General features: G+C 44.1%; 1 protein-coding gene across 1 annotated transcript in view; it reads left to right on the top strand.

The window, feature by feature from the left end:
• EMILIN1 (elastin microfibril interfacer 1) overlaps nucleotides 1-14,507 on the top strand; it is a 632,809-nt gene that overhangs the window by 584,424 nt on the left and 33,878 nt on the right. Inside the window, exon 6 of the mRNA XM_044064184.1 lies at nucleotides 2,624-2,641. Coding sequence (XP_043920119.1) covers nucleotides 2,624-2,641 — 18 coding nt within the window. The remainder of the gene's footprint in view (nucleotides 1-2,623; nucleotides 2,642-14,507) is intronic.

Here is a 14,507-nt window from a genome sequence, read left to right as displayed (position 1 = left end):
ATGAGTTTAGGCAAGCAGCCATGGTGAGGCAGTGTTGCACACAGTCAAACTCAAGTATGAGTTTAGGCAAGCAGCCATGGTGAGGCAGTGCTGCTCACAATCAAACTCCAGTATGAGTTTAGGCAAGCAGCCATGGTGAGGCAGTTCTGCTCACAATCAAACTCCAGTATGAGTTTAGGCAATCAGCCATGGTGAGGCAGTGCTGCACACAATCAAACTCCAGTATGAGTTTAGGCAAGCAGCCATGGTGAGGCAGTGTTGCACACAATCAAACTCCAGTATGAGTTAAGGCAAGCAGCCATGGTGAGGCAGTGCTGCTCACAATCAAACTCCAGTATGAGTTTAGGCAAGCAGCCATGGTGAGGCAGTACTGCACACAATCAAACTCCAGTATGAGTTTAGGCAAGCAGCCATGGTGAGGCAGTGCTGCACACAATCAAACTCCAGTATGAGTTTAGGCAAGCAGCCATGGTGAGGCAGTGCTGATCACAATCAAACTCCAGTATAAGTTTAGGCAAGCAGCCATGGTGAGGCAGTACTGCACACAATCAACTCCAGTATGAGTTTAGGCAAGCAGCCATTGATGAGGCAGTGCTGCTCACAATCAAACTCCAGTATGAGTTTAGGCAAGCAGCCATGGTGAGGCGGTGTTGCACACAATCAAACTCCTGTATGAGTTTAGGCAAGCAGCCATGGTGAGGCAGTGTTGCACACAATCAAACTCCAGTATGAGTTTAGGCAAGCAGCCATGGTGAGGCAGTGCTGCTCACAGTCAAACTCCAGTATGAGTTTAGGCATGCAGCCATGGTGAGGCAGTGTTGCACACAATCAAACTCCAGTATGAGTTTAGGCAAGCAGCCATGGTGAGGCAGTGCTGCTCACAATCAAACTCCAGTATGAGTTTAGGCAAGCAGCCATGGTGAGGCAGTGCTGCACACAATCAAACTCCGGTATGAGTTTAGGCAAGCAGCCATGGTGAGGCAGTGTTGCACACAATCAAACTCCAGTATGAGTTTAGGCTAGCAGCCATGGTGAGGCAGTGCTGCTCACAGTCAAACTCCAGTATGAGTTTAGGCAAGCAGCCATGGTGAGGCAGTGCTGCTCACAATCAAACTCCAGTATGAGTTTAGGCAAGCAGCCATGGTGAGGCAGTACTGCACATAATCAAACTCCAGTATGAGTTTAGGCAAGCAGCCATTGATGAGGCTGTGCTGCTCACAATCAAACTCCAGTATGAGTTTAGGCAAGCAGCCATGGTGAGGCAGTGCTGCTCACAATCAAACTCCAGTATGAGTTTAGGCAAGCAGCCATGGTGAGGCAGTGCTGCTCACAATCAAACTCCAGTATGAGTTTAGGCAAGCAGCCATGGTGAGGCAGTGCTGCTCACAATCAAACTCCAGTATGAGTTTAGGTAAGCAGCTATGGTGAGGCAGTGCTGCTCACAATCAAACTCCAGTATGAGTTTAGGCAAGCAGCCATGGTGAGGCAGTGCTGCACACAATCAAACTCCAGTATGAGTTTAGGCAAGCAGCCATGGTGATGCAGTGCTGCATACAATCAAACTCCAGTATGAGTTTAGGCAAGTGATTGTGGGGAGGAAGCAGAAGGGGGAGGTAGGATTAGGGAGTGGGAAGGAGATTTTTTGGGTTAAGAGTGGAAAGGTAGTTTTAGCGTTAGGTAGAAGGGTGTTTAACAATGTAGTAATTTGAAGACATACACAGCATCTTTCATACTCTTGTGCATAAGAGAGATCTAAAGACATGTTAATGCATCATAAGTAGGAAAGAGCATGTGTGTGCATTACATCATGCCTCCCCCTTTGGAGCAAACAAAAGATTCTCGCTGCAAGAATAGCTAACTGTGCTCTAGTACATCTCAGTCTCATTTCTTTTCCCCTCATAGATGTAAAGTTGTTCATGTACCTAGGTTCTAGGCTGGCAGGCCCAGTCCATGGGGTAAGCCCGATGGTCTAATAGGAGATTCAAGACTTTGTAAGAGAGAGAACAGCAGCAGCTGGCTGCAGAGCTACCAGAATAAATAAATAAATACAAACTGTGTCTTTAGGCATATAGACTTGGTTGTGTATATAGTCTGCAGTTTTTTTTTATTGGCTTTATGAACATTCATTAAGCCAGCTAAAAAAGAAATATCAACAATGCCATGGGGACTTGATCATATTCTTTAAAGTAAGCCCATTTCTGCAACTGAGCTTTTACCAGGTAAGTGTTTTGTAACCTGGGATTCCAGACATAAGGAAAGCTAGAACACTGAGATGAGACTCTCACAGAAGAGATATTGAGGAAGTATGTCATGGTAAAAATTGCAGTACTGTAATGGAGAGGCTGTTTTTGCACTAAGGATCTTCTTTTGTGTTTCTTTAAGGCAGAGAGTAATCTGCTGACTTGATCAGACCAGAGTAAAGCTGCCTACATACATTGTTCTAGCCATTGTGTGTAGAGCATGAACATGATCAGGTTTAGATTGATCAGACAGATAGATTAGATAGGTAAATACTAATAAATGATTAAGAATGGTGGTACATTATTTATGCATATGTATTTTTAAGAAACAAGATTATTTTAAATCTCCCTAAGTAATGTGTTTTGTATCCTTTCCTTCACAGGCCTCAGGGGAGAAAAAGGTAAGTGTTATCAATCCTTTTGTTATAATAAGTTATATATTTTCCCTTATACAGGCTCTTTGAAGGTACTCCACTTTCCTTCTTAAGACATGAAGATTGATTGGCTGCTGTATACTGCATTGCATTTGCCCTGGCTGTGCTAGAAAAGGATCTCAAAATGATGAGTTAATGTACCTAAGGGGCAAATGAATGCATTAAAATGTATTTAAATGTGTTATGCATTTTGTAGTGGCATCTTTTGCTTGCAGGAAACTTGCATGGATGCATCTGAATTCTGCAAGTTACAAAATAAGGTGGCTTTTCTTAGAATTATACATTTCAGGAAAATTAGAGGGTAGCAGTTATACAAAAAAAAATAGCATGTAAAATGACAGTAAACTATATGCTGATATACCCAATAACTAAATTATTTGCAGTAAATGACTGTTGTGTTTAATTTAGTATTGAACCAGTCCCTTTATCCAGAACTGCCTCAACAGATATCATGTAGCTGTTTTTCAAACATATATTTTTTTATCCTTCATTGACCGGGTTAGTAACCTCTTTTCAGGGGATATCCAAGATGGTATTCACACTACTAGGGACATTTTGGTTAAAGCATCAGGGAATGTCTCCTACTCTTTTCAAGAGGTACTGTGGGATCTTTTACATACACCTGACTACCTCTAACACATGCAGATAAGGCTTCAGTTTAACATCTCATCCAACAGACAGCACACTGATGAGTGCGGCACCCCTTATGCTACACTGAATTATCAGCAATCAATCTACTTGGTGTGGGAATAGAACCAACAGCCTTCTCCATTAATAGGAGGTGTACTACCTCTTGCACCACTGACACTGCATGCATAAATAACTTTTGTGAAAATAAGCTTGTCAGAATGGGAAGCTGAATGCAATTTTGTTTTCTTGGAAACTTCTATCAAGATAGCTGCTACAACAGTCAGAATGCAGAACATAAAAAAGTCTTCTAAACTACTTTGTAGTCAGTAGTGATAGAAGTAAACCAGGTGTTGCTCATTAGTAACCAAGTGCTCTCCTAGTAATCTTATTAACATAATATATACCCATGAATATGCAAAGTGTTTTTTTTCATATTTCAAAAGATTTGTTAGCATTTTCACTCTGTACTTTACTGCCTGTACAATTATCACAACAAAAAGAGTCATGTGAAGTAATATAGCAATAACCCACAGCTGGGTGTAGGTAATGCTGGATTTACCCACAGTTGGTGGGGTTTGATCACCAAACAAAGCCAACCGTGGATAAATCCAGAACAAGTACAAATATGGCTCTGTCATTGTTCATGTTGGTGTGAATGACCTGAGATGTACCTTCCTGGACTACATGAAAAGAGACATGGAAGAGCTCTCTGATCATGTAGTCCAGGCTGGTATGACCCTAACCCTGACCCTGAGTAGCATCCTGCCCTCACCAAGAATGATACCACAGTATAAAGAAAAAAATGATCAATTTCAACAGTTGGCTAAGCTTCTGGTGTCATTCAAAGGGGATCCAGTGTCTGTCAGCCTGGGATGACATGCTCGACAAGACTCGTGGCTTCGCAAGAGACGGCTTGCACCTGTCAACCCTAGGCTTTCGAATACTGGCCAAGGGTCTTGTTGCCCCCATAGTGCCTTTTTAGGCAAGGCTGAAAAGTCAAACCCACCTCCGTAAACAGCACAAATAAAAAAATGAGGGTTATGCTACTCAACGCCAGGAGTTTAAATCTCAAAATGCATGTGCTCGAAGCACTCCTCAGTATGGAGGACGTCAACATCTGTGCAGTAACTGAAACCTGGTTCAAGGCTCCACAGAGCACCCCAGCACTACTGGGCTACAACTCATACCGCACATTTCGGCCACAGAACATGGACCGAAACACAAAAGGAGGGGTGTATCCATATTCAACAAAGATACCTACAACTCCAGGTTAGTGGCGCAGCATAATACCTCTGAGATCATCCATGTGCGACTAACATCAAGCAAATCTGCAATGCAAATTGTGGCCTGCTACAGATCACCCTCCATGACCCAGGACCACCACTCCTCTTTTCTGGAGACACTGGAAAACATGAAGGTCCTACCGAACACCCTGATATTGGGCAATTTCAATTACCCTACCATTAACTGGGAAAACTACTGAAGTACAAGCTCCCAGGTCCAGCGCTTCCTGGAATTTATCAACTCAAATGCCCTGGATCAGCTGGTAAACTCCCCTACCAAAGGTGAAAACATATTGGACCTGGTCATCACCAACATGGGCGACAGGTGTTCCACACCGGAGGTCAACCCGTCACTGGTTAGATCAGACCATAAACTAATCACTCTGGATGTACACACCACACCACCACCCCCAACCAAGGAAACCACAATGAAAAACTTTTCTATAGCAAACTTCACCTTACTTAAGACAGAGGTGGTAAGTTTCACAGCCCCCCACGCTAAAGGATAACAGTGTCCAAGATGCAGGAACCATTACAAATGCACTCTATGAGCACCTACAAAGATGCATGGATCATGCCATCCATAGCAAAACCAAGACTTACTCCCCTAAGAGAAGGAAACCAGTCTGGTGGACCCCTGCCATAAACAGGCTATACCATAGAAGGAGGAAACTAGTTCAGAAAAAAAGCAAATCTCAAGAAGGAAAGACATCCCTGATCAGTATCAGTAAGAAACTAAGGTCCCTCATAAAGTCATCCAAGGCTAACTTTGGAAGAAAAATAGCCAAGGATTCAAAAGATAACCACAAAACCTTCTTTAACTATGCCAAGAATCTAAGTGGCAACTCACAGATATGCTCTGAGCTAGTGCAAAATATCACAAAATATACTGAACCTACTGATATTGCCAACATCCTGGCAGATAGATTCAGTGCAAACTTCACCCCCTTCTCACCCCCAACAGGGCCCACAACAATACAGGAAAAGTGTAGTGTCCCAGAAATCACAGATGCACAGGTGAAAACAGCCCTTTCAAAAGCCAAAAGCACAGTGTCAATGGGACAGATGGTGTCCCAGGCTGCGTCTTGCATGAACTGCCGAACGAACTAACCACCCACCTAAACACACTGTTCAACCTCAGCCTCTCCACAGGCTACATACCCATAGAATGGCTCACAGCAATGGTTATTCCACTCCACAAAGGAGGGGCCACAACTGACCCTGGTAACTATCGCCCCATAAGCCTGACTAGCCTGGTCTGCAAGGCTATGGAGCGCATAATCATGGAACTCCTTAACAAAGACATTGGGAACCTCCAAACACTTGACCTGACCCAGTTCAGCTTTGTTAAGAGCAGATCATGCCTACTAAACCTTGTTGACTTCTTCGAGACAGTCACCAAGGCCATAGATGAGGGGAAGGTGGTTCACACAGACTACCTTAACCTTGCCAAGGCTTTTGATACCATTCCCCACTTGGGAATTATAGAAAAACTCACCAGCCTGAACATAAACCCCTACATCATGAGATGGGTTGCCAACTGGCTTACAGACAGAATAGCGGGCTCCAGGTCCGACTTTAAACCAGTCACAAGTGGTATCCCACAAGGCTCGGTCCTGGGATCCCTACTGTTCGGCATATACTTCTCAGATGTACAGGCAAACACAGGAGGACTATGGCTAACCAAGTTCGTTAATGACTGCAAACCTGGAGCCATAATTGACTCTCCGGCTGACACGGATATTCTCCAAAAGGGCCTTACTGAGACGGACACCTGGTGCCAAAGTCATGGTCTCAAGCTAAATGCCAAAAAATGCATAGTCATCCTATTTGGGAAAAACAAAACACCCATGAATTACCACATAGGTGGCAGCCCCCTTAATACAGAAGAGGTAATAAGATCTGGGGACCCAGGTAGATAGTAATCTCTCCTTTGACAATCATATTGCCAAAGTAGTTAGGAAATCCTTCTATGTAGCCCATCTAATTACTAAAGGGTTCACATCTAGAAATAAAGAGGTTATAGTGCCCCTCTACTCATCACTCATCAGACCCATCATAGAGCACAAAGCCCCATTTGTGATGTACCTCACAAGACACTTCCAACAGCTGGAAAGACCACAAAAGTACCTCACCAAGAGAATTACTGGCCTCAAATATATGTCCTATGCAGCCCGACTGGAAATTTTCCGGCTGTACTCAGTGGCATATCGCTTACTAAGAGATGATCTCTGCCTGACTTACAAAGCCATGTCCAGCACAGAATTGATGGACATGCTCCACCTAAAGAAATCCAAGTCACTGCGAGACACTCACTCTAGTGAGCTAAACCTTGCCACAACAATAAATAGAACATGTTGGAGGGATAAATTCCTGTCACAGAGACTCCCCATTCTTTGGAACAAAATTCCTAACTACATTAGGCAGGTTCCTCACTAACACTCTTCAAGAGAAACCTTGATGAGTGGATGGGTAACAGAAAATACACCCCTGGGATCACTTAATTGGCTCTTCTTGACAGAGGCTCAGTTAATTAATCAATGGGGTGGTGAAAGCTGACACACTCTGGCTAGGCTTATAAATGCCCTCAGGCAGATAGCCTAGTACCTACCTATGAACCTATTACCCACACCCAGCAATGGGTTATTGCTATTGTACAATGACATTATTTAAGAAAATTGTTACTTACTTTTCTTAAATAATGCCTTTGTATAATAGTGCCATGGTGCTGTTCTGCATTTCCCCCCAGTATCCCGGGACTTTCCTGAAGTACTGCCAATAAGTATGGAATGTACATTCCCATGCTTACACAGTACATCAGTGCTGTGAATGCCCATGAGTATGGAATGTACATTCCCCATGCTTACACAGTACATCAGTGCTGTGAATGCCCATGAGTATGGAATGTACATTCCCATGCTTACACAGTACATCAGTGCTGTGAATGCCCATGAGTATGGAATGTACATTCCCATGCTTACACAGTACACCAGTGCTGTGAATGCCCATGAGTATGGAATGTACATTCCCATGCTCACACAGTACACCAGTGCTGTGAATGCCCATGAGTATGGAATGTACATTCCCATGCTTACACAGTACACCAGTGCTGTGAATGCCCATGAGTATGGAATGTACATTCCCATGCTTACACAGTACATCAGTGCTGTGAATGCCCATGAGTATGGAATGTACATTCCCATGCTTACACAGTACATCAGTGCTGTGAATGCCCATGAGTATGGAATGTACATTCCCATGCTTACACAGTACATCAGTGCTGTGAATGCCCATAAGTATGGAATGTACATTCCCCTGCTTACACAGTACACCAGTGCTGTGAATGCCCATGAGTATGGAATGTACATTCCCATGCTTACACAGTACACCAGTGCTGTGAATGCCCATGAGTATGGAATGTACATTCCCATGCTTACACAGTACACCAGTGCTGTGAATGCCCATGAGTATGGAATGTACATTCCCATGCTTACACAGTACACCAGTGCTGTGAATGCCCATGAGTATGGAATGTACATTCCCATGCTTACACAGTACACCAGTGCTGTGAATGCCCATGAGTATGGAATGTACATTCCCCTGCTTACACAGTACATCAGTGCTGTGAATGCCCATGAGTATGGAATGTACATTCCCCTGCTTACACAGTACATCAGTGCTGTGAATGCCCATGAGTATGGAATGTACATTCCCATGCTTACACAGTACACCAGTGCTGTAAATGCCCATGAGTATGGAATGTACATTCCCATGCTTACACAGTACACCAGTGCTGTGAATGCCCATGAGTATGGAATGTACATTCCCATGCTTACACAGTACACCAGTGCTGTGAATGCCCATGAGTATGGAATGTACATTCCCATGCTTACACAGTACATCAGTGCTGTGAACGCCCATGAGTATGGAATGTACATTCCCATGCTTACACAGTACATCAGTGCTGTGAACGCCATGAGTATGGAATGTACATTCCCATGCTTACACAGTACATCAGTGCTGTGAACGCCATGAGTATGGAATGTACATTCCCATGCTTACACAGTACATCAGTGCTGTGAACGCCCATGAGTATGGAATGTACATTCCCATGCTTACACAGTACATCAGTGCTGTGAACGCCCATGAGTATGGAATGTACATTCCCATGCTTACACAGTACATCAGTGCTGTGAACGCCATGAGTATGGAATGTACATTCCCATGCTTACACAGTACATCAGTGCTGTGAACGCCCATGAGTATGGAATGTACATTCCCATGCTTACACAGTACATCAGTGCTGTGAATGCCCATGAGTATGCATTCCCATGCTTACAAAGTACATCAGTGCTGTGAATGCCCATGAGTATGGAATGTACATTCCCGTGCTATGGAATGTACATTCCCATGCTTACACAGTACATCAGTGCTGTGAATGCCCATGAGTATGGAATGTACATTCCCATGCTTACACAGTACATCAGTGCTGTGAATGCCCATGAGTATGCATTCCCATGCTTACAAAGTACATCAGTGCTGTGAATGCCCATGAGTATGGAATGTACATTCCCGTGCTTACACAGTACATCAGTGCTGTGAATGCCCATGAGTATGGAATGTACATTCCCATGCTTACACTGTACATCAGTGCTGTGAATGCCTATGAGTATGGAATGTACATTCCCATGCTTACACAGTACATCAGTGCTGTGAATGCCCATGAGTATGGAATGTACATTCCCATGCTTACACAGTACATCAGTGCTGTGAACACCCATGAGTATGCATTCCCATGCTTACACATTACATCAGTGCTGTGAATGCCCGTGAGTATGGAATGTACATTCCCATGCTTACACAGTACATCAGTGCTGTGAATGCCCGTGAGTATGGAATGTACATTCCCATGCGTACACAGTACATCAGTGCTGTGAATGCCCGTGAGTATGGAATGTACATTCCCATGCTTACACAGTACATCAGTGCTGTGAATGCCCGTGAGTATGGAATGTACATTCCCATGCACACAGTACATCAGTGCTGTGAATGCCCGTGAGTATGGAATGTACATTCCCATGCTTACACAGTACATCAGTGCTGTGAATGCCCGTGAGTATGGAATGTACATTCCCATGCTTACACAGTACATCAGTGCTGTGAATGCCCGTGAGTATGGAATGTACATTCCCATGCTTACACAGTACATCAGTGCTGTGAATGCCCATGAGTATGGAATGTACATTCCCATGCTTACACAGTACATCAGTGCTGTGAATGCCCGTGAGTATGGAATGTACATTCCCATGCTTACACAGTACATCAGTGCTGTGAATGCCCATGAGTATGGAATGTACATTCCCATGCTTACACAGTACATCAGTGCTGTGAATGCCCATAAGTATGGAATGTACATTCCCATGCTCACACAGTACATCAGTGCTGTGAATGCCCGTGAGTATGGAATGTACATTCCCATGCTCACACAGTACATCAGTGCTGTGAATGCCCGTGAGTATGGAATGTACATTCCCATGCTTACACAGTACATCAGTGCTGTGAATGCCCGTGAGTATGGAATGTACATTCCCATGCTTACACAGTACATCAGTGCTGTGAATGCCCATGAGTATGGAATGTACATTCCCATGCTTACACAGTACATCAGTGCTGTGAATGCCCATGAGTATGGAATGTACATTCCCATGCTTACACAGTACATCAGTGCTGTGAACACCCATGAGTATGCATTCCCATGCTTACACAGTACATCAGTGCTGTGAATGCCCGTGAGTATGGAATGTACATTCCCATGCTTACACAGTACATCAGTGCTGTGAATGCCCGTGAGTATGGAATGTACATTCCCATGCTTACACAGTACATCAGTGCTGTGAATGCCCGTGAGTATGGAATGTACATTCCCATGCTTACACAGTACACCAGTGCTGTGAATGCCCATGAGTAAGGAATGTACATTCCCATGCTTACACAGTACATCAGTGCTGTGAATGCCCATGAGTATGGAATGTACATTCCCCTGCTTACACAGTACATCAGTGCTGTGAATGCCCATGAGTATGGAATGTACATTCCCCTGCTTACACAGTACATCAGTGCTGTGAATGCCCATGAGTATGGAATGTACATTCCCATGCTTACACAGTACATCAGTGCTGTGAATGCCCATGAGTATGGAATGTACATTCCCATGCTTACACAGTACATCAGTGCTGTGAATGCCCATAAGTATGGAATGTACATTCCCATGCTTACACAGTACATCAGTGCTGTGAATGCCCATGAGTATGGAATGTACATTCCCCTGCTTACAGTACATCAGTGCTGTGAATGCCCATGAGTATGGAATGTACATTCCCATGCTTACACAGTACATCAGTGCTGTGAATGCCCATGAGTATGGAATGTACATTCCCATGCTTACACAGTACATCAGTGCTGTGAATGCCCATGAGTATGGAATGTACATTCCCATGCTTACACAGTACATCAGTGCTGTGAATGCCCATGAGTATGGAATGTACATTCCCAGGCTTACACAGTACATCAGTGCTGTGAATGCCCATGAGTATTCCCATGCTTACACAGTACATCAGTGCTGTGAATGCCCATGAGTATGGAATGTACATTCCCGTGCTTACACAATACATCAGTGCTGTGAATGCCCATGAGTATGGAATGTACATTCCCGTGCTTAGACAGTACATCAGTGCTGTGAATGCCTGTGAGTATGGAATGTACATTCCCATGCTTACACAGTACATCAGTGCTGTGAATGCACATGAGTATGGAATGTACATTCCCATGCTTACACAGTACATCAGTGCTGTGAATGCCCATGAGTATGCATTCCCATGCTTACACAGTACATCAGTGCTGTGAATGCCCATGAGTATGGAATGTACATTCCCATGCTTACACAGTACATCAGTGCTGTGAATGCCCATGAGTATGGAATGTACATTCCCATGCTTACACAGTACATCAGTGTTGTGAATGCCCATGAGTATGGAATGTACATTCCCATGCTTACACAGTACATCAGTGCTGTGAATGCCTATGAGTATGGAATGTACATTCCCATGCTTACACAGTACATCAGTGCTGTGAATGCCTATGAGTATGGAATGTACATTCCCATGCTTACACAGTACATCAGTGCTGTGAATGCCCATGAGTATGGAATGTACATTCCCATGCTTACACAGTACATCAGTGCTGTGAATGCCCATAAGTATGGAATGTACATTCCCATGCTTACACAGTACATCAGTGCTGTGAATGCCCATGAGTATGGAATGTACATTCCCATGCTTACACAGTACATCAGTGTTGTGAATGCCCATGAGTATGGAATGTACATTCCCATGCTTACACAGTACATCAGTGCTGTGAATGCCCATGAGTATGGAATGTACATTCCCATGCTTACTCAGTACATCAGTGCTGTGAATGCCCATGAGTATGGAATGTACATTCCCATGCTTACACAGTACATCAGTGCTGTGAATGCCCATAAGTATGGAATGTACATTCCCATGCTTACACAGTACATCAGTGCTGTGAACGCCCATGAGTATGGAATGTACATTCCCATGCTTACACAGTACATCAGTGCTGTGAATGCCTGTGAGTATGGAATGTACATTCCCATGCTTACACAGTACATCAGTGCTGTGAATGCCCGTGAGTATGGAATGTACATTCCCATGCTTACACAGTACATCAGTGCTGTGAATGCCCGTGAGTATGGAATGTACATTCCCATGCTTACACAGTACATCAGTGCTGTGAATGCCCATGAGTATGGAATGTACATTCCATGCTTACACAGTACATCAGTGCTGTGAATGCCCGTGAGTATGGAATGTACATTCCCATGCTTACACAGTACATCAGTGCTGTGAATGCCCATGAGTATGGAATGTACATTCCCATGCTTACACAGTACATCAGTGCTGTGAATGCCTGTGAGTATGGAATGCACATTCCCATGCTTACACAGTACATCAGTGCTGTGAACGCCCATGAGTATGGAATGTACATTCCCATGCTTACACAGTACATCAGTGCTGTGAATGCCCGTGAGTATGGAATGTACATTCCCATGCTTACACAGTACATCAGTGTTGTGAATGCCCGTGAGTATGGAATGTACATTCCCATGCTTACACAGTGCATCAGTGCTGTAAATGCCCATGAGTATGGAATGTACATTCCCATGCTTACTCAGTACATCAGTGCTGTGAATGCCCGTGAGTATGGAATGTACATTCCCATGCTTACACAGTACATCAGTGCTGTGAATGCCCGTGAGTATGGAATGTACATTCCCATGCTTACACAGTACATCAGTGCTGTGAATGCCCATGAATATTGAATGTACATTCCCATGCTTACACAGTACATCAGTGTTGTGAATGCCCATGAGTATGGAATGTACATTCCCATGCTTACACAGTACACCAGTGCTGTGAACGCCCATGAGTATGGAATGTACATTCCCATGCTTACACAGTACATCAGTGCTGTGAACGCCCATGAGTATGGAATGTACATTCCCATGCTTACACAGTACATCAGTGCTGTGAATGCCCATGAGTATGGAATGTACATTCCCATGCTTACACAGTACATCAGTGCTGTGAATGCACATGAGTATGGAATGTACATTCCCATGCTTACACAGTACATCAGTGCTGTGAATGCCCATGAGTATGGAATGTACATTCCCATGCTTACACAGTACATCAGTGCTGTGAACACCCATGAGTATGCATTCCCATGCTTACACAGTACATCAGTGCTGTGAATGCCCGTGAGTATGGAATGTACATTCCCATGCTTACACAGTACATCAGTGCTGTGAATGCCCGTGAGTATGGAATGTACATTCCCATGCTTACACAGTACATCAGTGCTGTGAATGCCCGTGAGTATGGAATGTACATTCCCATGCTTACACAGTACATCAGTGCTGTGAATGCCCATGAGTATGGACTGTATATTCCCATGCTTACACAGTACATCAGTGCTGTGAATGCCCATGAGTATGGAATGTACATTCCCCTGCTTACACAGTACATCAGTGCTGTGAATGCCCATGAGTATGGAATGTACATTCCCATGCTTACACAGTACATCAGTGCTGTGAACGCCCATGAGTATGGAATGTACATTCCCATGCTTACACAGTACACCAGTGCTGTGAATGCCCATGAGTATGGAATGTACATTCCCAGGCTTACACAGTACATCAGTGCTGTGAATGCCCATGAGTATGCATTCCCATGCTTACACAGTACATCAGTGCTGTGAATGCCCATGAGTATGGAATGTACATTCCCATGCTTACACAGTACATCAGTGCTGTGAATGCCCATGAGTATGGAATGTACATTCCCATGCTTACACAGTACATCAGTGCTGTGAATGCCCATGAGTATGGAATGTACATTCCCATGCTCACACAGTACACCAGTGCTGTGAATGCCCATGAGTATGGAATGTACATTCCCATGCTTACACAGTACATCAGTGCTGTGAATGCCCATGAGTATGGAATGTACATTCCCATGCTTACACAGTACATCAGTGCTGTGAATGCCCATGAGTATGGAATGTACATTCCCATGCTCACACAGTACACCAGTGCTGTGAATGCCCATGAGTATGGAATGTACATTCCCATGCTTACACAGTACATCAGTGCTGTGAACACCCATGAGTATGGAATGTACATTCCCATGCTTACACAGTACATCAGTGCTGTGAACACCCATCAGTATGCATTCCCATTCTTACACATTACATCAGTGCTGTGAATGCCGATGAGTATGGAATGTACATTCCCGTGCTTACACAATACATCAGTGCTGTGAATGCCCATGAGTATGGAA

The sequence above is a fragment of the Protopterus annectens genome, chromosome 2.part2 (assembly GCF_019279795.1).
Source record: "Protopterus annectens isolate FY-2018-M chromosome 2.part2, PAN1.0, whole genome shotgun sequence".
In the NCBI taxonomy this organism is placed as follows: domain Eukaryota; kingdom Metazoa; phylum Chordata; order Ceratodontiformes; family Protopteridae; genus Protopterus; species Protopterus annectens.
Note: the sequence above shows the minus strand (reverse complement) of the source record. Positions and strands in the feature narration are given on the sequence as shown.